General features: G+C 37.0%; 5 protein-coding genes across 9 annotated transcripts; 3 read left to right on the top strand and 2 right to left on the bottom strand.

Annotated features, from left to right (window-relative positions):
• Positions 1-1,932: 1,932 nt before the first annotated feature.
• Positions 1,933-3,813, top strand: LOC130501266 (UPF0725 protein At4g28920-like). The gene is made up of 6 exons (XM_056996155.1): positions 1,933-2,212; positions 2,416-2,550; positions 2,643-2,841; positions 2,932-3,080; positions 3,166-3,249; positions 3,337-3,813. The coding sequence occupies exons 1-6, from the start codon at positions 2,012-2,014 to the stop codon at positions 3,574-3,576; spliced, it is 1,008 nt and encodes a 335-aa protein (XP_056852135.1). The 5' UTR covers positions 1,933-2,011; the 3' UTR covers positions 3,577-3,813.
• Positions 3,814-4,200: 387 nt separating this feature from the next.
• LOC108849975 (protein HEAT-INDUCED TAS1 TARGET 4-like) lies at positions 4,201-6,734 on the bottom strand. The gene is made up of 7 exons (XM_018623569.2): positions 6,546-6,734; positions 5,619-5,676; positions 5,371-5,535; positions 5,216-5,288; positions 4,729-5,132; positions 4,441-4,617; positions 4,201-4,251 (listed from the first exon to the last, which is right to left on the bottom strand). The coding sequence occupies exons 2-7, from the start codon at positions 5,652-5,654 to the stop codon at positions 4,201-4,203; spliced, it is 906 nt and encodes a 301-aa protein (XP_018479071.1). The 5' UTR covers positions 5,655-5,676; positions 6,546-6,734.
• Positions 6,735-8,294: 1,560 nt separating this feature from the next.
• Positions 8,295-10,701, top strand: LOC108849499 (AFP homolog 2-like). Its single transcript, XM_018623051.2, has 3 exons — positions 8,295-8,504; positions 9,118-9,990; positions 10,061-10,701. The coding sequence occupies exons 2-3, from the start codon at positions 9,195-9,197 to the stop codon at positions 10,447-10,449; spliced, it is 1,185 nt and encodes a 394-aa protein (XP_018478553.1). The 5' UTR covers positions 8,295-8,504; positions 9,118-9,194; the 3' UTR covers positions 10,450-10,701.
• Positions 10,702-11,492: 791 nt separating this feature from the next.
• LOC108853415 (E3 ubiquitin-protein ligase ATL42-like) lies at positions 11,493-12,790 on the top strand. Its single transcript, XM_018626827.2, has one exon. It carries the CDS (start codon positions 11,636-11,638, stop codon positions 12,788-12,790), a length of 1,155 nt encoding a protein of 384 aa, XP_018482329.1. The 5' UTR covers positions 11,493-11,635.
• Positions 12,791-15,286: 2,496 nt separating this feature from the next.
• Positions 15,287-18,650, bottom strand: LOC108851848 (casein kinase 1-like protein 3). Of its 5 annotated transcripts, XR_008939604.1 has the most exons (16): positions 18,492-18,650; positions 18,358-18,398; positions 18,207-18,276; positions 17,975-18,123; positions 17,809-17,904; positions 17,660-17,730; positions 17,498-17,559; positions 17,357-17,420; positions 17,171-17,255; positions 16,960-17,086; positions 16,781-16,857; positions 16,583-16,640; positions 16,357-16,493; positions 16,031-16,225; positions 15,881-15,938; positions 15,287-15,681 (listed from the first exon to the last, which is right to left on the bottom strand). XR_008939604.1 is itself a non-coding variant. In XM_056996153.1 (15 exons), the coding sequence occupies exons 1-14, from the start codon at positions 18,565-18,567 to the stop codon at positions 16,073-16,075; spliced, it is 1,266 nt and encodes a 421-aa protein (XP_056852133.1). In that variant the 5' UTR covers positions 18,568-18,650; the 3' UTR covers positions 15,287-15,681; positions 16,031-16,072. The 5 variants fall into 5 exon arrangements, 3 of the variants coding, with proteins under 3 accessions (XP_056852133.1, XP_056852132.1, XP_018480822.1); XR_008939603.1 differs by having other exon boundaries at positions 15,881-16,225; XM_056996153.1 differs by lacking the exon at positions 15,881-15,938.
• Between the last annotated feature and the right edge of the window lie 1,084 nt (positions 18,651-19,734).

The raw sequence follows: 19,734 nt of genomic DNA, 5'->3' as shown, positions 1-19,734 counted from the left end.
TACTAATTTAGATAGTGATAATATATTTGAAATAATGATGTGTTAAGTCATTCATTAAGAATAATTAAATTATTATGTACATTTTTTAGTTTTATTTTTAGTTATTTAAAGTTTTTATTAACTTCCCAATTATATTTTTACATTTAATTTTAGATTTTAGTTTTAAAACGAAACTAGATTTTTGACCCGCACACCCGTGCGGGTGTATATTTTTATAATATATGTTTTTTCATTTCAATATTAGAGCTGGATAAAAATTCCGAATCTAAAAAGTTGATCCAATCCAAAAAGAACTATAAAATCCGAACCGAAAATGATTAAATATCAAAATTTAGGTATTTAGAGAACTGAAACTGAATCCGATCCAAACCGAAGTATTTCAGATATCTGAATGTATTCGAAATAGATTTATATACTGATATATATTATTTTTTAAACTTAATGTATGTAAAAATATTCAGACTATACATGGTACTTATAAGTTGGTTTAAATAATTAAAAATATATATAAACAGTCAAATGTAAATATCTAAAGGATGTTTTTGACCCGCGCCCCCGCGCCGGTTTTCGTCTTTCCTTTTAATTCAATATTTTTATATTTTTAGTAAAATATATTTTAAAAAGTTGAGAAAACATATAGTAGTTTATATAATCTTTGTTTATAATACATTCATTTGTTTCTTGTCATGAATTACATAAGTCTGTTAGTCTATATATTTTTATTGGATTTGAATATTAGTTGGACTGATATCAAATAAAATCACATAATTTATATGGAAACATTTATCTTTAGTTTTAAAAATCAAATAAAACTTAGAATATGAATTTAAAAGTAATTTAAAATGAACTAAATATACACTAAATTATATATAATCTTTACTTTTGAAATTTTATTTTATTTAATCTTTAATATTTTATAATTAAAGCAGTATTGGGATTTAAATTGATTAAATCTACATTAACATTTTCTTGAGACACTAATCTACATTAACATATACCTAAAAAGATGGATTTGATCATAAATGGGCCAAGATAATAGTAAATATTATATTTAGCCCATAATTGATTTATTGTAACATATTATTCCGGGGAGAAATCTACGAATATACCTACCTAACAATTGGTCTTGTTTCTTTTTCTTTTTTACCTAAGCTTTTGTGCACTAAATATTAAAAGTGGCAAGAGTTACAATGGAGCACAAATGTGCTTTTAAAGACTTCTGGACGATGAAAAGAAAAGTGATTGGCTCATAGTTGATAATTAAACCAAGGCCCAACAAAGTGGCAACTTAATTGAGATCCAGAGAAAGATAACGAATGGGTTGCCTGGAATAATGAAGCCCAACAAAGTTTGTTTTGATTTCTGCAGAAATAATTAAACCAAGGCATATTAAGATAACAAACCATGTGATTCTAGGTGCACGACGTTTTGTAAAATTTATTACGCAGGATTGGTAGTAATAAAACGACAGTGTATAAGTTTAATGGCATTGAATGGTAATTTTTGTGAAAAACTTAGGGTTAAATACTATTTGTACTTCAGTTTTAATAGATTAGATGAATTAACAGAAATCTAAAAATCAATCTGTCAAATAAAGCAACAATATTTGGAACACTAGTCAAAATTTACAGTATTATTTATTGAAAATGTCTTTTATTAGTTATCCTTCATGATGCTATCTAATAATATATGGATTGTAAATCAAAACAATGTTCTCATCTTTTTAATGATGTAAAAGAAAACATGAAGTAAGTTGTATCATGTATGATAACATTGTTTTAAGAAAAAGTATGATAACATTGATAAGAGAGAGAGTTGAAAAAGGAATTTAAGGATAAAAATATATATTTCCAAAAATAAAACTTTTGTCAACTAATAAAAGGAGAGGTGGTCTTCTATGAAAGTTGTAAAATAGAGGGGTGTAAACGTAAATCTGAAATTACCTTTTCTAAGCTCTAGCTCGGAGGAGCAGAAGAGAATTGCAATTAGGGTTTAGAGGAAATCGGAGACGATGACTGAGATTGCGATCTTGCTTCCAAGCATCGGAGATGAACAGCCGCAGCGTAAGCGGAAATTGGAATCTTCACGAAGCTCAGGCGCTGCTGCTGCTCCGATACAGAGTTTCCCGAAGGTTGATTACAATCCATGGGATGACGAAGAGGATGACCCTGTGATCGAGAAGGAGTACAACCGTCAATTCGTAGAGTCCGACGTAAGCTCTCTCTAGCATTCCTTTTTAATGTTAAATTGATTGGCTTTAATAGAATTTATGTTAAAAGTGTTTGGCTTTGATCAAATTTATGCTAAAATTTTTTTGACTTCGATCGAATTGATGTTAAAGTGATTGGATTTGATCGAATGAAAGCATGCCTTAGCTATGATTATCGTAAAGTATTGATTTTGGAATGTGGGCAGGGTTTTGATGTTGATTACTTCTATCTCCCGTATGGTGGTGGACTAGTCCCTCACATAGTGGAAGACAAGTATGATTACCCATATGACGTTGGCTTGTTTAGTAGACTTGGCCTTCACTGTTACAATCTTGAGAAGGTAATTAATGTCTGGCTTTCTATTCGTGACATGGATGTTGTTGTTGATTGCTTCCTTTGATGTTTCATTCATTCGGCTGTTTGGTCTTGTAGGGAACCAGCCTGAAATTGGCTGCTATAAACAAATACAACGATAAGCTGAGGTTCACTCGGTGCCTCTGCTACTACATAACGTTGGAGGCCATTGACACATCCACCAACTCTCTCTGCAATTTTCAGACGTGTGTTTTCAAAGATTTCCTTCCGGAACAGGCATCCTTTCTGGCACAGACCGAAATTTCCAGACTAAAAGGTTAATAACTAGACTAGTCATTAGTCAAAGATTCTGATATTATCTTTCTCCAGTTTTTCAATTATATTATTTGGAATATCTGGTTATTAGTTCCTAGTGGCCCTCGACCTCCTACATATGATGGGCCTGAGAGAATATGGAACGACGATGCAGTAGATGATTCTTACAAAGGTAAAATGCCCAAGTGGTTCACCAAGGATGAGATGGCTGCGATTAGCACTAAGGGGCAGTTTTATGAGGTATATGCTAGCTTTACTTCATATGGTTGATTCGGCTTGATTTATGAGGTATCTGATTCATTCACCATTTTTTGTGGCTTAACAGTTGCAAGAATCAGACTTGCAAGGAAATGAGTGGCTTCATATGTATGCTGAGTTTGCTTTCCACTATAAGTGGATGGCACATGAGGTAAATTCTTTTTTAATCGAGTGGCTTCTCATGCAAATCACTGATGGGGTGGAGATTTCCATAACTTTGAGTTTGTGTGTTTTGTAGAGCGAACTGAGGCCATTTCTACCATTGGAAATCAAGAAGGTAATTATACAAACCAAGGAAGAGTCGCAGCCATGCATGAAGCTCAAGGCCAACAATGCCATCTTCTATATTATCTTCAAAGGCAATGGCGATCCGAGTGGTGCTCCCGTGGAGTACCGAGCGGTTGTAAGGAAAACCATGGATGGGATTCCCGGACACATTTGCTTGGAAGTCGACTGCTTAGCCTACAAATCCAGTTGAATGCAAATTTTCTTCTGAGGCTAATAAGATCTGATGTTTCTATTATCTTTTAATTTTATCAAGTGTTGCACTATATCGTAGTGGACATAGTCTTGGTGGTGTGTATTTATCTACAGTTTGGAGCTTTCCGGTGGTTCCTAATGTTTTATTTATAATGCTTATGATCTGAAACATATATCAAAATTAGCAAAATACTATGCTTTGTTTTAACTATGGAGGGATGATTGTTTCTTGATTTATGATGGTTTTTGGTGATTGGAGCGATGGAATAATTGTGAGGTCCTCTTTATGAAAAGAAAAATCACCAATCACCATGATTAGACCAAAATATGGCAAGGAAAAATACAGGGAGCTACGGTTGTGGTGGCTCAGGGCTTGAAAGATTTATGGAAGATGCAACAAAGAATGCCTATTTTTGCCTTTGGCTTGACGAATCAAGTTGAGAAACAGAGGAAGCATCGCCATTGAACATAAGTTTTTTCCTAAGGTTTAGAAGTAAGTTTCTAACAAAGCAACGCATACTAATTAAACTCCAAAACAAAAACAAGAAGACAAGAGCAGAACAAGTTTTAGACTCAAGAAATGAAAAGTTCTTCAACTGGAAACAGTTCACAGCCAAAAGTATCAATCTCGAGTGTTTGGTGAAGCCGCAAAATGTGAGAGGGAATCCACTTCCTGCAATCGACAATGTAAAATATTACACTTAACAATAGAAATATTCTTGTACTAAAACATTATCAAAAAAAAAAAATATACCTGTTGGACTCAAACTTCTCGAGGTGGAAGTTTTGGGAAACAAAAACGAGAGAGCAAACGGCATGGTTTTGCAAAATCGCGATTAGCATTTTTCCCCTTGCATGGCACCTCAACTAGCATGGTATCTAGAGATACTCTGAAGTAACCGTCATTCCCTAATTCTGTGCCGTGAGTAGACTTCACGAGCGCAATGGTCTCTCCGTTTACCACTTTAATGCCATATATGGAGACTGCATGAGCACCTATATACACAGATGCTTTGGATGTAGGCCCTCGGTAAATTCCCTTGCAAATAAAAAGCACACAACACATGATTAATAAGTTATTCATTAACTTCTCTACCATAATCAATTGTTGCTAATTTTATAATGAAATATATATATTTTTTGTCATTACCTTTTTGATAGTGGAATAATCTGGTAAGAATAGAGCCAAAGATGCCCCAATTGGATGAAATTGCAAGTTGTGGAACATCTCTTCTACAGAAGTTAATCGCTGAACAGAAGCAATGTGAACATGAGGATGATCCTTTGGTGTACGGTAAGCTGGCTGTTTCCTACAACCCTTATATTCCCAGTGTGCTTCTGTTGGTATACCTCCATCCAGTACAAAATCTAACCCTTTAGCTACAGAGTAAGTGTAGCAGTAATGCTTTTCTTTTGGATAGTTCGCTAATGCCTTTGCTGGGTTAGCATAATCCACTAAGTACTGGGCAGAGTACTCAGTGTACTTTGCATCATACTTCAGAATGAATCTTATGGCACTGATCAACTCTGCAGTTACAACAGCCCAACAAGTGTCTGCAAAAGAAAGTTGAAAGTGATAAGAAAAAAAAAACATAACAAAATCATATGATTTGGTCTAATAAGTAAAGTGAATCTACCATGGCCTCCTTGATCTCTAACACGACCCATGTACTCTTTCCAGTTTGTATCCTTCAGAAAGCCTGGCATAACCTATAACCAAAACACGAGAGTTATATATATCTTTATACAAAAACTATAGATTATTCCTAGAACATTACGAAAAGAATATTACCGTGTGATTTCTCCACCTAGCGTATGAAGTTTCTTTGCAGCTGACAACCGTGACACGACTGTTATCTGGTTTCGATGATATGATCATTCCCAAGATGTGACCAGGAATAAGCTTCTCTACACCCTCAAAGAAGTCAGAGACAGGTTTAGGTATGCTGAAATTTCCCTGCACACGTACATATACACAAATTCTGTCTGTAAATTGTAGTCACGTCTTAAATAGTATGTATGATGAATGTTGTCACTTACGCCAAGAGGCATCGGAAGTGGACCTTGGTCACTCATTTTTTGGGTCAGAAAGATGTGCCTGCCAAGTTGTAGACGGAAACAGGTTAGAGATAGACTTGGAGCAAGCATAGTTACCATAAGATTCAAAATGTAATGCAACAATTAACCAAAGCCACAATTGTTAGTAGCATGTCCAATTGCAATTCTTAATTTACGTTTACATGAAAACCAATACCGCTTTTCATTTCACATAAGGTTCAAATATGTAATGAAACAATAAACCAAAGCCATTATTCTCGGTAGCGTTTTCAAATGCAATTCTTCTTAACGTTTTCGTGAAAACCAAAACCATATTTTTTCACATAATATTGAAAGATGTAAAAAAACACCAATACCACTTTTTACTCAAGCCAATTCACATAACCAAAGATGTAATGCAACAATAAACTAAAGCCACAATTCTAGGTAGCGTTTTGCAAATTTCAATTCTTATTTATATTTTCCTCAATCAAACCCACATTTCACTTAAAAGCTATTTCTTTCCAAAAGGAAACCCATTTGCGTCCTGAAGAGTGAGATACTAAGTCTAGTGTGCGAAGTCTTATCATCATGCTCTTGGTTTCTTTGGATTCAAGCTTGACAAGTTGTTTCCCCCTCAATCTCATCTCTACCCACAACTATCTTTCTCCCCCACGAGCCAAAATAACGCAATTAAACAACACATAATAAACACATCCCATATATGTATAATAACCACATTCTCATCCTAATACCCAAAACCCAACGCCTACACCTTCTTTGAGCTCACAAATTGACCACTTTTCAAAAACGGTTGACCTTCTTTCCATGTAGATTTGGGGTTTGGATAAACAGAATTTATTGTCTCAAATTTCGTTTCTTTCCATCACAGACATACAGAGAACGCAAGAAAGGAAGAAAAGGAGACACCTTTGTCAACCTTCACTTTGCCTAAGAAGAAAAGGAGACACCTTTCTTATAGTTTCTTCCTCTTTCCACTCTTCTGTTCCCTGAAATCATGTAAGTTTCTCTTTACATGTGATTTCTTCTCTAGCCATAAACACTACAATTAAAAAAAAAATGAAGGAACAAGAAAGCTCCTGCCTTTTAGTTGCAATCGCCGGCTTAGTAAGGGTGAAGAAGAGTGGAGAAAAAGAAAAACCTTTTATCCAATGTATATACACACACACCTAAACACAAAACAAGAAACTTTTTTCTAACTCGGCTAGTAATGTTTATTTACTTTTTAAAGCGATGCTAATGTCACTTAATTCGTTTTTCACGTTAAATATATATATTCACTTACAACTCCGTTTGCGTTCCGCATTTTAGCTTAAATGTTTTGAACGATGGTGTAAGAAAACGATGTGTGTGTGTTTTTTTAATTAAAAGAACATGGTATAGTATAAAAATGTAAAAATGTAACGTCGCATGAAATACTCCATGCAGGTAGAGCTGGGAATTTGATTCATTATCCGCGGGCCCCGCCCCGTTTGACCCGCCGTGGGGCGGGTGCGGGTCGAGTGATTTGAAAAAAATTGTTCGCGGGTGCGGGTGCGGGTCGAGTGATTTTAACGCGGGGCGGGTGCGGGTCGACCGAATTTAAACTGCGGGTACCCGCCAACCCGCAAAATAAAAAAAAAAAAATTTTCTTTTTAAAATATGATTTTTTTTAGTAAAAATTATGTTTTTTTATAATAAAATAATAAAAAAATACGAATATTTTTAAAAATTTAATTAAAATATATTATTTATATTATTTTTTAAAAAAATATTAATTAAAATAATTATTTTTATTATTTTTTATATTACCCGCGGGTCCCGCGGGTTACCCGCTAATTTATGCGGGGCGGGGCGGGTCTTACATTTTTTAGATGCGGGTCAAGCGGGTCGAATTTTTGAATCGAAAAAATGAGTCGACCCGCAGCGGGGCAGAGCGGGTCGGGGCGGGTCGACCCGCAAACCCAGCACTACATGTAGGCAGGCACACGCCAACAGTTATCCTAGTCGGGCCTAGCTATATCAAATATTACGTGAAAGGATGAAGTCTAAGCTTAACTTACCTAGTGATGAAGATCCTACAAGATCCACATAGACATGGAGACTCATTATCACTAGCATCAACGGGCATCATTAGTTTAAGTCGCAGCAACCAAAAAGTTGTTATTTTTCTTGTTATACAAGTTATCGAAAGACGTGGAATGCTAAAGACAACTAAACAAATATATGTCTCATAAGACATTTGGATCCATTTAAATAGGCAGTATTAAGTATGCGAATAGTTATGGACTAGTTTTAGGCCTAGATATTGCTCACAAACAAATTGGGTCTATGTTACATGTTCACATTCGTGTCCACTATACATGTTTTGAGATCCATTATGCATTTACATATTTAAATATTGTCACTACACATGATTGGGGGAGGCGCCATTATATTCGCATGATGCATCCATCCATATACGGAATCCACATCACAGATGTTACAATCTTTTATTTTTTTCTTAAAACAGATTATTTGAAAATCACATTATTTTCGAGAGATTGAGTTAATAATGCTCAATTAATAACTGAGATGGACGAAAGAAAACGTTGGTAATGGAGTTTTCGAAAAACAAACATTTGTATTGAACTTTATGGTTACAGTTACAAATATATATGAACCTTATTTACTTGTATGTAAGTAAAGAGGATACGGTGTGACTCAGAGAAAAAAAAAACTGAATAAATCAGAAATAATAGGAAGATAAATACAAATTTGTAAAAAAAAAAAAAAAAAAAGGAAAATTGAGATCCGTACTATGTCCGATACTGAGCACCAAGGAGCGACGCCGCGAAGCTACTAGGGTTTCTGTTTTCTTCTGATCATCCGTCTTCGTCCCTGTTTCAGGTTGATTCCCTGCCTCGATTTCGATTTTTGAGCTGCCTTTTTTTTTTATTAATTCCTCGCAATTAGCTTTACTTCTTAATGGTATTTTTTTTGTGTGTGTGATTGAAATCGCTTTAATTTCAATTGATTTGGCACTTGTATGATGATTTCGAACTCGAAAGTTTGAAAATTTGGACTGATTTTAGAGGTTATGCTGCTAGTATTACCGAACATCGTTAGCTGACAGATTTGTTATTAATCATTACAAGAGTGTGTTTTTTTCTTTCCCGAAAGTGCTACTCCTTTTGGTATGTTTCCTTTTCTATTTTAGATCTTTTAAAAGAGAGTGATAGAATGAGAAGTTTCAAAACAAAAGTTGTAGAAACGACACTCCTTTTTTTTTTCTTGTCAGAGAACTCAAACTCACAAGTTGGTTCTGCTCGACTCTTCTTTCATTGGTTTTGTTCCTAAGGAATAATAATAATTCGTCGGATCAGATAAAGTTTAACTTCTGCTGCAGTCATCATCTATGATCATAAACTTGCTTTCTTCCCTTCTTGTATTGTCACTTGCTTTTAGAACCCTTTTGCTAGCTTTTTGGTTAACGGTTCCTTCTTTTTTGCTTTTGTCTCAGGTGACTCGCAAGGGTTGCTGGGATGTTATAAAGATCTGTTTAGGATTTTACTTTAAAGAGTTAGTGAACAAAAAGAAATGGATGATGATAATGGGCTTGAGCTCAGCTTGGGTCTCTCATGTGGTGGAGGGAAAGCTAAGGGTGCTAATAACAATGCTGGAACCTCCTCGGAGAATCATCATCACAATGTAGAAGGAGATAATAGAAGCGCTAAAGTGATTGATGACTTCAAGAACTTCCTTCATCCTACTTCTTCTCAAAGACCAGCAGACCCGAGTTCTGAACCTCCTCCTCCTCCTCCTCCTCAGAATTTCTTCAACGACCTCTCCAAAGCTCCTGTGTGGGTGGAGGATGAGACGCTGAGAGAAGCAGGAAGCGGCAAAAGAAAGTTCGAAAAGAAGAAAGACAATAATGTTGGTCTGCACGAGAAGAAGGCAAAGGCATCCCATGTTTCGAACGCGACGGATGAAGGATCAACAGCTGATAACGAAGATGTTGCAGAATCTGAAGCAGGTTCTTCTTCCAACCTCGCTAAGGATGTGGCGGCTCGTCCAACAGCTGATACGGATAGCATAGCTGGTCAAAGGAAGAGTAACCATGTTGGCTCAGGTGCTGAAGAATTTACTGCAAACCGCAACATTAGTTACAACGTACCTTTCACGGTTCATCCACATAATGTCATCACTGGTTTACCTTACTCACTACCGGGGAAAGAGTCTGGACAACATGGTGGAGGTACTAGTGTAACGCAGCCTGCTACTGGGAATCTCCCGGTTATGTTCGGATACTCACCGGTTCAGCTCCCTATCCTGGACAAGGATGGTTCAGGAGGGATCGTCCCGCTTTCTCAGTTAAGAGGCCCATCAAACTCAGGTGAGCAAACATCTTTCCCTTAAAATCCTTACTTGCAAAGTCATCAACTTCTCTTTTGTCTCCCTAAAAGCTACCGCGAAAGGCGAGGGGAAACAGCCGGTTGCAGAGGAAGGCTTATCAGAGGATGCTGCATCAGAACGACCAGCAGGAGACACTAACAACATCAGTACAGCCTTCTCTTTCGACTTTTCGGCCATAAAACCAGGAATGGCAGCTGATGTCAAGTTCGGAGGATCCGGTGCGCGTCCTAACCTCCCCTGGGTCTCAACCACAGGCTCAGGCCCTCACGGTCGAACGATCTCTGGTGTGACTTACAGGTACAACGCAAACCAGATCAAGATAGTATGCGCTTGCCACGGCTCACACATGTCGCCGGAGGAGTTTGTAAGGCACGCAAGTGAGGAGTATGTTGGCCCTGAGTCATCCATCGGAATCTCGGCTGCCTCTGCTCATACCTGAATAAGTCAGCCGGAGAAATGTGTTTGATGTTTTGTAAAACAATATGGAAAGGGGTTTTGTAAAACTCAGTGCCAAAGTTTTAACGGCGCTTTCCGCTGTGTTTGTTGTAATCTCTCTCTCTCTCTGCTTTGCTTGTTTTGTTACTTATTTCAACATTTGTCTCTTCCCTTATGTGTACTACTAGTGTTTGTAGTTTTGTAACCTCTTCTCTTCTTTTTTTTTGGGTTCAAATAAATGTTTAAATTGCTTTTATTCATCTGTGATATTAAACCCCCACTAATTTAAGAAATGGGCTTAGTAACCATTCAGTTTATACGTTGCTTTTAATCATCTGTGATAGTAAAGATTATTGGTTTATGTAATAATTGAAAAGAGCAAATCTAAGTCATCACTCAATCATGAAAATGACGAGCTTTTACTTTCTCTACCAGGGATTCTATGCAGCTGGTGGTCATTGCCTTTATGTACTTCCGGCGAGCGCAAGAAAACCATTTATTTTGAGTTCCTTGCCATTTAATCATTGCCAACAACTATCATTTATAAAATAATAAGAATTATAAAATTTTCTACGTTACAAGTATTTTTTTCTGTTACAAGTTAGTGATGGCTTTTTCATATAGAAATATATTGGTAGGGCTGTAATAGTTTTTTAAATAGTTTCTAGACCAAGAACCAAACCAAAAATCAGTCTAAAGAACCAAAATGTGTGATGCAAGTTGTAATTTTCAAATATAAATGACAAACAAGTTCTGTATAGTATATAATCCTAAATACGATCAAAATGATGTCAGATTATAACAACTCAACAGAAAAAGTAATTTATTCTCTAGTAGATGGAGAGAAGAGAATAGCAGGAGCAATATCGTATACAAATTCTTGTCACGTAGATGACGTAATTTATATTAATGACTACTAATCATTCTAGCATAATCTCATTTGCCTCTTCAATAAAACCATTTAAAACTTTCCTAAAAAATCAAGAAAAACATAAAAGTTTCTCTGTAATCGAAATCTTTAGATGTATCTAAACATCTTCCTCTTCTTCTTCTTCTTCTTCTTCTTTCTTACAGTCTTCTGCAGTGATTACTATGTCTCTGCTCAGCCTCCTGCTCCTCCGTTCACAAACGGTGACCTCGCCGCTAATTTCGAGCCGAGTTTGGCAGTCGTCACAGTAGTTCTCGCCATCATGTTCTCACTCACTTTCGTCCTCCTCGTCTACGCTAAGTGCTGCCGCATCGACCTCAGGCGGCCAAGAACCAACGACGGAAGACGGCGAGATCGCCGGATCATACAAGGAATATTCGTTAACCGGTCAGCTAACTCGTCGGATAGATTCTCCGGTTTAGACAAAACGGTAATAGAGTCACTCCCTCTGTTTAGATTCTCTGCTTTGAAAGGATCGAAACAAGGGCTCGACTGTTCTGTCTGTTTGTCTAAGTTCGAAAGTGTTGAGATTCTTAGATTGTTGCCTAGATGTCGTCACGCTTTCCACGTGGGATGCATCGATCAGTGGCTTGAGCAGCACGCGACGTGCCCTCTGTGCAGAGACAGAGTCGAGATAGAAGAAGAATACTCTGTTTACGGAAACAGCTTCCGGTTCTTGAATCAGTCTGAGGTACAAGAAGGTTCGAGCTTGGAGCTTTACGTCGAAAGAGAAGAAGAAGAAGAAGAAGAAGAAGAAGAAGAAGAAGAAGAAGAAGAAGAAGAAGAAGAAGAAGATGGTCAGGGGTCATCGAGATTCAGCATCGGAGATAGTTTCCGGAAGATTCTTAAATTAGGTCATAAAGAGAAACCCTTACTTGATCAACAAGGAAACGAGAACAAGTTGATGCACAAGTTTAATCATAGGATCGTTGTGTCTGATGTTGTGTTCAAGAATCGTTGGAGCAACGTGAGTTCGTCGGATTTGATGTTTTTGAATTCGGAGATGGTTAACTCGATGTCCAGCGAGCGATTCTCGTCGTTGGATCGAGTTAAGAGAGGTGATGAAGAGGATAGCTTGTCGATCAAGGAAGAGATGGAAGCGAAGAGAATGTTGGAGAGCAAGTTGAGTGGGATGAAAACTATGTCGTTGTTGTCGGAGAGCGGAGAGTCTGGTTCGAAATCTAGAAGCGTTGTGGTCGAGCCAGGGAAAAGATCGGTCTCTGAGATCACTGCAGTTCCTAGATTCAGTATTGCGGTTCATGGAGATTATAGCGGTTCAACCGCAGCAGCGTCTGCTTTGGAAACGGAGAGAAGACGGCGTTTGTGGCTGGCGATCGCTAGAAACACAGCTCAATGGTTTGCTAATAGAGAAAAAATAAATCAAATTAACACAACACACCAACACTTTAATGTTTAATTTTCTTTCTCTTTCCCTTAAGAATTGCATTTTTTTTTTCAAAATTACCGAATTAACTTATATTTAGTTTATACGATGAATTTATGTATAAACAAAGTTTTGACTCAATACATATTGATGGATTGAATTATTACGAGTTTTATTCTGGTACTCCATTTTATAAAAAAGGTGATCATTGTTTTCAATAAATGGAACATGTCAGCTTACCTGGCTACAGAAGCAAACACGTTCATTTAGAGGTTATTGTTATGACTGCATCAAATTGTTGTGAATGACTGCATCATATCCTTATAACTTTAATACACATAGATTACATCTAGTTATGAACTACCCCTTGGTTTGGTCTTTTGATATTGTTTTCTTCCGTTACGTTACTAACTCGTATATATGATGATGATATTGAGCAAACTTTATTTGTATATGGAAAATTCCAAAGAACATATCATATAATACGAAAAAAGGTAAATGACGCCAAAGATTCTTGTTGTGTAAGAAAGAAGCCATTGCATCATATCATGTGGTCCAACGTTATGACCGATTATGAATGGACTGGCAATTTTATTGTGTATATATTATTAAATTGAACCTAAGGAAATTAATAATATATAATCAACCTAAGCTGTATTATGGTTTTTAACAAACAAAAACTCTATTGTGGTATAAGGCTTTCATAATGCTCTAACGAATTATTCGTATTCAATTTTTTTTCTTCTGTGGTTCATTATAGCATTTGATTTCGAAGAGTATACATAATACAGAAAATTACAATCTCTGGTGTGACATACATGTGTATGTTAGCCCTGAGTCATCCATCGGACTATCGGAGTGTCGGCTGCCTCGGCTCATCCCTGAATAAGTCGCCGGAGAAATGTATTGATCTTTGTAAACTCAGTGCCAAAGTTTTAACGGTGCTTTCCGCTATATTTGTTGTAATCTCTCTGCTTTGCTTGTTTTGTTACTCATTTCAACATTTGTCTCTTCCCTTATGTGTACTAGTGGTTGTAGTTTTGTAAGTCTCCTTTCTTTTTTTGGGTTCAAATAAATGTTTCAATTTGCTTTTAGTCATCTGTGATATTAGACCCCCACTAATTTAAGAAATGGGCTTAGTAGTTAGTACCATTCAGTTTATACGTTGAAACAATTCTAAGATTATTGGTTTATGTAATAATTGAAAAGAGTGAAATGCTAATCTATGCAGCTGCTCGTCGGCTTCATATACTTCTGGCGAGTGCAACAAAACCCATTTTATATTTATTTTTAAGTTTATTGCCAATTGATCTGTCAACAACTATCATTTATAAATAAGAAGAATTATAAAATTTTCTTAGGTACTATAAGTTAGTGATGGCTTTTTCATATAGAAATATATTGGTTGGGTAATAGTTGTTTTTCATATTTTCTAGACCAAGAACCAAACTAAAAATCAGTCTAAAGAACCAAATGTGTAATGCAAGTTGTAATTTTAAATGTAAATGACAAACAAGTTCTGTATAGTATATAGTCCTAAATATGATCAAAGTGATGTCAGATTTTAACAATCATGCAAAAATAATAATTTGTTTTCTAGTTGATGGAGAGAAGAGAAAAGTAGAAGTCTAAGACAAATAGACAATGTTAAAGCAAATAAGGAAAATATCAGATACCAATTCTTGTCACGTAGATGTCGTAATTTATACTAATCACTCTCTATAGCATAATCTCATTTGTCTCTTCAATAAGACCATTTAAACCTAGAAAAAACTTTCCTAGAATAATCAAAGAAAAACATAAAAGGTTCCTCTTTAATCGAATCTTCAGATGTATCAAGACATTTTCTTCTTCTTTCTTACAGTTTTCTGCAGTTACTACTATGTCTCTGCTCAGCCTCCTGATCCTCCCGTTCACAAACGGCGACCTCGTCGCCAACTTCGAGCCGAGTGTGGCCGCTGTCCCTGGAGTTCTTGCCATCATTTTCTCACTCATTTTCTTCCTCCACGTCTACCCTAGGAACTGCCACAACGATCTCTGGTCAAGAACCAACGATGGAAGACGGAAAGATCGCCGATTCATACAAGGAATATTGGTGAACCGGTCAGCTAACTCGTCGGATAGTGACTCTTGTGTAAACCGAAGAATCTATCCGACGAGTTAGTTGACTGGTTAACGAACATTCCTTGTATGATCTGGTGATCTTACCGTGTTCTGTCGCGGATTTTTGATTCGAGATCGATGAGGCAGCACTTAGCGTAGACGAGGAGGACAAAAGTTAGTGAGAATATTATATTGGCGGGAACTCCAGTTACAAAGGCCAAACTCGCCTCAAAATCCGTGGTGAGATTGCCGTTTACAAACAGAGAGAACTAAGAGCTGAGCAGAAACATAGTAGTAACTATGGAAGATTGTAAGAGAAAATGAGAAGATTTGATACATTGTAAAAAGAAGAAATTTATGTTTTCCATAGTCTTCTTATATATATAGAACTATATACTACAGAACTTCTGTCATTTATATTAAAAATTTACTTGCATCACATATTTTCTTCTCTATACTGATTTTTAATTTAGTTCTCGATTTACAAACTATTACCCAACCAAAATACTTCTATTAGGCCTCACTTCTATATGAAAAGACATCACTAACTTGTAACCAAGGAAAAACCAATAACCTTAAAATTACTACTATGTCTCTGCGCAGCCTCCTCTGCTCCTGGATTCATGAGCTCTCTTTGACATATTAGTTTTGTTTTTTTTTTTCAGATTTAACTGCTCAGTCGTTATCTCTGAGTTTAAGAAAATCCCCATGTTGTCTCTCAACATCTTCCTCTGAAACCTCAGTCATTTGAAAACGAGAAATGTGTGTTTCCCAAGCCTTTGAAGACATCTCCCACAGCACAAATGCTTGGCTCTGGATTTCTGCAAAGAATATTGTTATCCATTAACATATAATATTAAGTATATATTATCAAGCAACAGTACAATAAGGTTATGCCCAACTTATGAAACTTAACACAAAGTGAGTATCTAAAAAATTGACATATATAACAAGATAACAAATCTGGTTGTAAGAATTATACAAAGGTTGGAGCAAATCTTGAATGAAAAGCAAACATACACTTCATGTCTTTGTGTGTGTAACACGAATGTGTTCATGTAGCTGCCTCTATAGCTGCCTGTGCACACACATATCTCAGATAATATACAGCAGAAATCAGAACTTGGTATCACTAACACCTTTTTTTAATCTTCCAAGGGCATGACTCACATTAATTGCTCACCATCTCTGATAATGTTGTTTCCTTTTGCATCATTTATCTGGAGACATGAATGATGAAGTCCAGCCGCCGGTTCTTTTCCCACTGTCATACCCAGCATTTGAGGTTTCCGGAGGGAACCCTGACTTTCCGACATTTCTTTTTGAGGTACCCGCAGGTGACAGTGAAGTGGATGGCATGTTCACCTGCAATTGTGTTTCAGCAAATTAAATGGTATCTTACAACAATTCACAATACAAAACGAGTTAAAGCATTTTGTCAGGGAACCAGGCATGATGATATGGTAACACAAGAGGAGAGTTGCAGAAGAACATACGTTCTTGTGGACGGGCTGATCAAAACCCAGAGTCCGCCCTGTAGCAGTATTGTTGTTGATCTGTGGGCTTGGACTAATGGCCTTGCCCGATCTGACACGCTCAGAGACTTCGGCTTCATACGATAAATTTGGTCCTCCTGTAAAACAGAGCATCAATAAAACAGAGATTTTGAAGGGGAAAAAAAAGTGCAACGAGAAACACAACATGCAGTCAACTAGTGCTAACCTCGATGATTGGTTGTGTCCATTGGCGTTGCACGAGTATTGCTAGGCCCAGGTACTGCCTGCAGAACAAATAACATATTTTGTGAAAAAGTAATACGAATGTGGCACATCAGCAACGTTAACGAACCATCTCCTGAACCGAACAAAGAAAACAAATGCATATACTTCAGATAGAGAAAACTAGATTGACATGCTATACCTGAGACTGATTTCTACTTTTCTGTGCTTGTTGATACTTAATTATAGTCCAGTCAAATATATAGTCCATTTCATATCCTGCAAAAACAAAGAAAACCGTTAGTTGATGAAGGTAAGGTAACCAATGCTGGTGAATCCTATTCATTTTCATTTCCCCCCCCCCCCCCCCCATGTACCAACCTTCCCGTGAGAATAAATCACGAAAGAGCCGCTTCAAGAATCCATAATCAGGGCGCTGATCAAATGTCAGCGTGTGGCAGTAATGAAAATATGAAGCAAACTCCACAGGGTGTCCTTTGCATAGAACCTGCAACAAACAAGATATAGATATTTAGTCGAATAATTAAGGATTTTAATAATTTTTTTTTTAAAAAGTCCACCAGAAACAGACCTCGATAGGAGTTGATATCTTCTTCTCACAAATTTTGTCATACTTTTGCTTCTTGTCAACAGCCTTAAGACCCTGCCATGGAAGACTAGAAAAAAGAGGTTCATGAAAATTAGGACACAACGTAATCCCATGCGAAATAAACACAATGTTAGCTAGTTTCTTTCAGGTAAGAAAAGCCCAACACACCTTCCTCTTAGGAAATACAGAAGCACGTATCCAAGAGACTCTAGGTCATCCCGTCGACTCTGCTCTGTGAAACAGAAACCAATATATATTAGTGGATGATCCACTTCACAAAATGAGAAAAAAAATGGAAGCCTTCCTTACCAATTCCGAGATGTGTATTGCAACTTGCATAGCGTGCAGTTCCAGTTAAATTCTTGTTCTCCCTGTATATAACAAACGCAATAAGTTATACAACACGGATTTCAAACATAAAAGATAGATAATTAAACATCTGCGGATGAAGTACAAGATAGTGACAAATACCTGTAAGGGATGTGGCGGTTGGTGTTGGCATCACGATACCTTTTGGCAAGTCCAAAGTCAATTAGATAAACCTGATAACAAAGAGACTTGTCAACGACACCACCCCAAAGTTTCAGATGAGGAAGAGAAACCCGTAGAAAACACAATACCTGGTTAGCTTTCCTCCCTAGACCCATGAGGAAGTTATCAGGCTTGATATCTCTATGCAGATACCCTTTGGAGTGTACATACTCTATCCTCGTCAGCTGAAAACAATATGATCAAACGGTATCAGTCAAGAGAACAGAGTCAAGAAACAAAAGAAAGAGTTATTACCATTTGGTCAGCTAAGAGCAAAACAGTCTTCGGAGAAAACTTCCTCCCACAATAAACAAAGAGATCCTCAAGACTTGGCCCTAACAAATCCATCACCAAAGCATTCTCCGTTCCATCAACACCAAACCACTTTATCCGCGGAATCCCACCTGCCAGAGACAAATTATTAGTTTCCTCTCTCTCTCTCTCTCTCTCGTCATGTAAAAAAATAATCAAATAATCAGACTCTCACTTCCTCCTTCGAGAACTCTGTATAGCTTAGCTTCGTAGAGAAGCTGAGGATGCTTCGTCTTGCTATTCTCCTGCCCAAAACAAAAACAAAAAATCGTTCAGCTACAAAAAAAAAAAGGAAACAGATCCAAATCGTGGAGAGAGAGACTTACGATCTTAACCGCTACGATCTCGAACGTATCGACGTGTGTAGCTGCGGGAGACAGTGAATCAAAACACACAAAGACGTTAATTCCAAAGCTTAAGAGGAGGAGAAAGGAGAAAGGAGAGAGCACAAGAGACGAACCTAGATAAATCTCTCCGAAGGAGCCGCCGCCGATCTTGCGTCCGAGCTTGTACTTGCCGCCGATGATGCGTTCCATGGCAGCTCTCCGATCAATCAAAACGAATCTGGGATCAGTTCGTGCGCGTCGATGGTGAAGAGAGAGAGAGAGAGATAAGGAGGAGGAGGATTATAGGTAGGGTTGATTGAAAACGCGAGGGTGTTTTCGTAATTTTGGGTCTGGTCAACTGTGTGTGTAGTAGTTAAGGTACTTTCGTTTTGTTTCCTAAACTGGAGATTATTTTTTTGACTTTTTCTCACTTGTTAAAATACGCATACTACTACTTTTTACAGTTTACTGTAAGGAGAAAACTACTCATGTTTGATTTTCACTCTACAAAAACTGAGTAATAATAACTTGATAAATTACGCCATTAATTTAACGAGTTAGAGAACTTGATGAATTACGCAATTAATTTAAGTAGATGATTGACATTGATTAATGTAGTATGTCTATTTAATTAACTTGAATAAGGAGAAAATATTAATCAATGTTTATTTTTTCTCTCTAATAATTGCGTAATTCATCGAGTTTAATAAGTAAGATGAAACTTTACGTAATAAGCTGCAACCGTTTCAGCAGGGAACTCTGGGCCTCTCTGGCACATGTTTGATGAGCATTTATTTGTACACTTTCATAGTAACAAATAGAGCTATCTATAGCCCTTTTGAGCGAATAGCATATCCTTTTTATAGAAACATCCTAAGTTTCTGCGCATTTATGCATCACATCTTTCTTATTTATATATCGATTCCATAATATTACAATACCTGCAGTTTTTTTTCAAGACAAGTGTGGGAAGGTTGTCGCCATTCATACCAATATGATTTTTCACCCCATGTAACAATCATATTTTTTTATCATTGTGTGCCTCCACTGATGTTCGATCTAAAGTAGCTAGCTACTGCGGCTGTTTACAAGGATTACTAGCGTTTGCATGCGCTCAGAGACCGGTCCATATATAAGCCCTTTTGAACAAACTTATAAGCCCTTTTGAACAAACTCAGGACCAAGCAATGTTGATCGGTCCAAATGATCAGATTGGACCTAAGTGGTGGGCTGGGTCCATTGAGTTGGTATTCTGAGTAATAAGTTGATAAATTTCGCTCCGACTTTTCGAAAGCAATGCTGTGAACTGTGTAACATTGTAAACAAAGATCCTTCATTTAGGTTAATCATATTCATAAAGGTCAAAATACTTAAGAC

The sequence above is a fragment of the Raphanus sativus genome, unplaced genomic scaffold, assembly GCF_000801105.2.
Source record: "Raphanus sativus cultivar WK10039 unplaced genomic scaffold, ASM80110v3 Scaffold0140, whole genome shotgun sequence".
NCBI lineage: Eukaryota > Viridiplantae > Streptophyta > Magnoliopsida > Brassicales > Brassicaceae > Raphanus > Raphanus sativus.
Note: the sequence above shows the minus strand (reverse complement) of the source record. Positions and strands in the feature narration are given on the sequence as shown.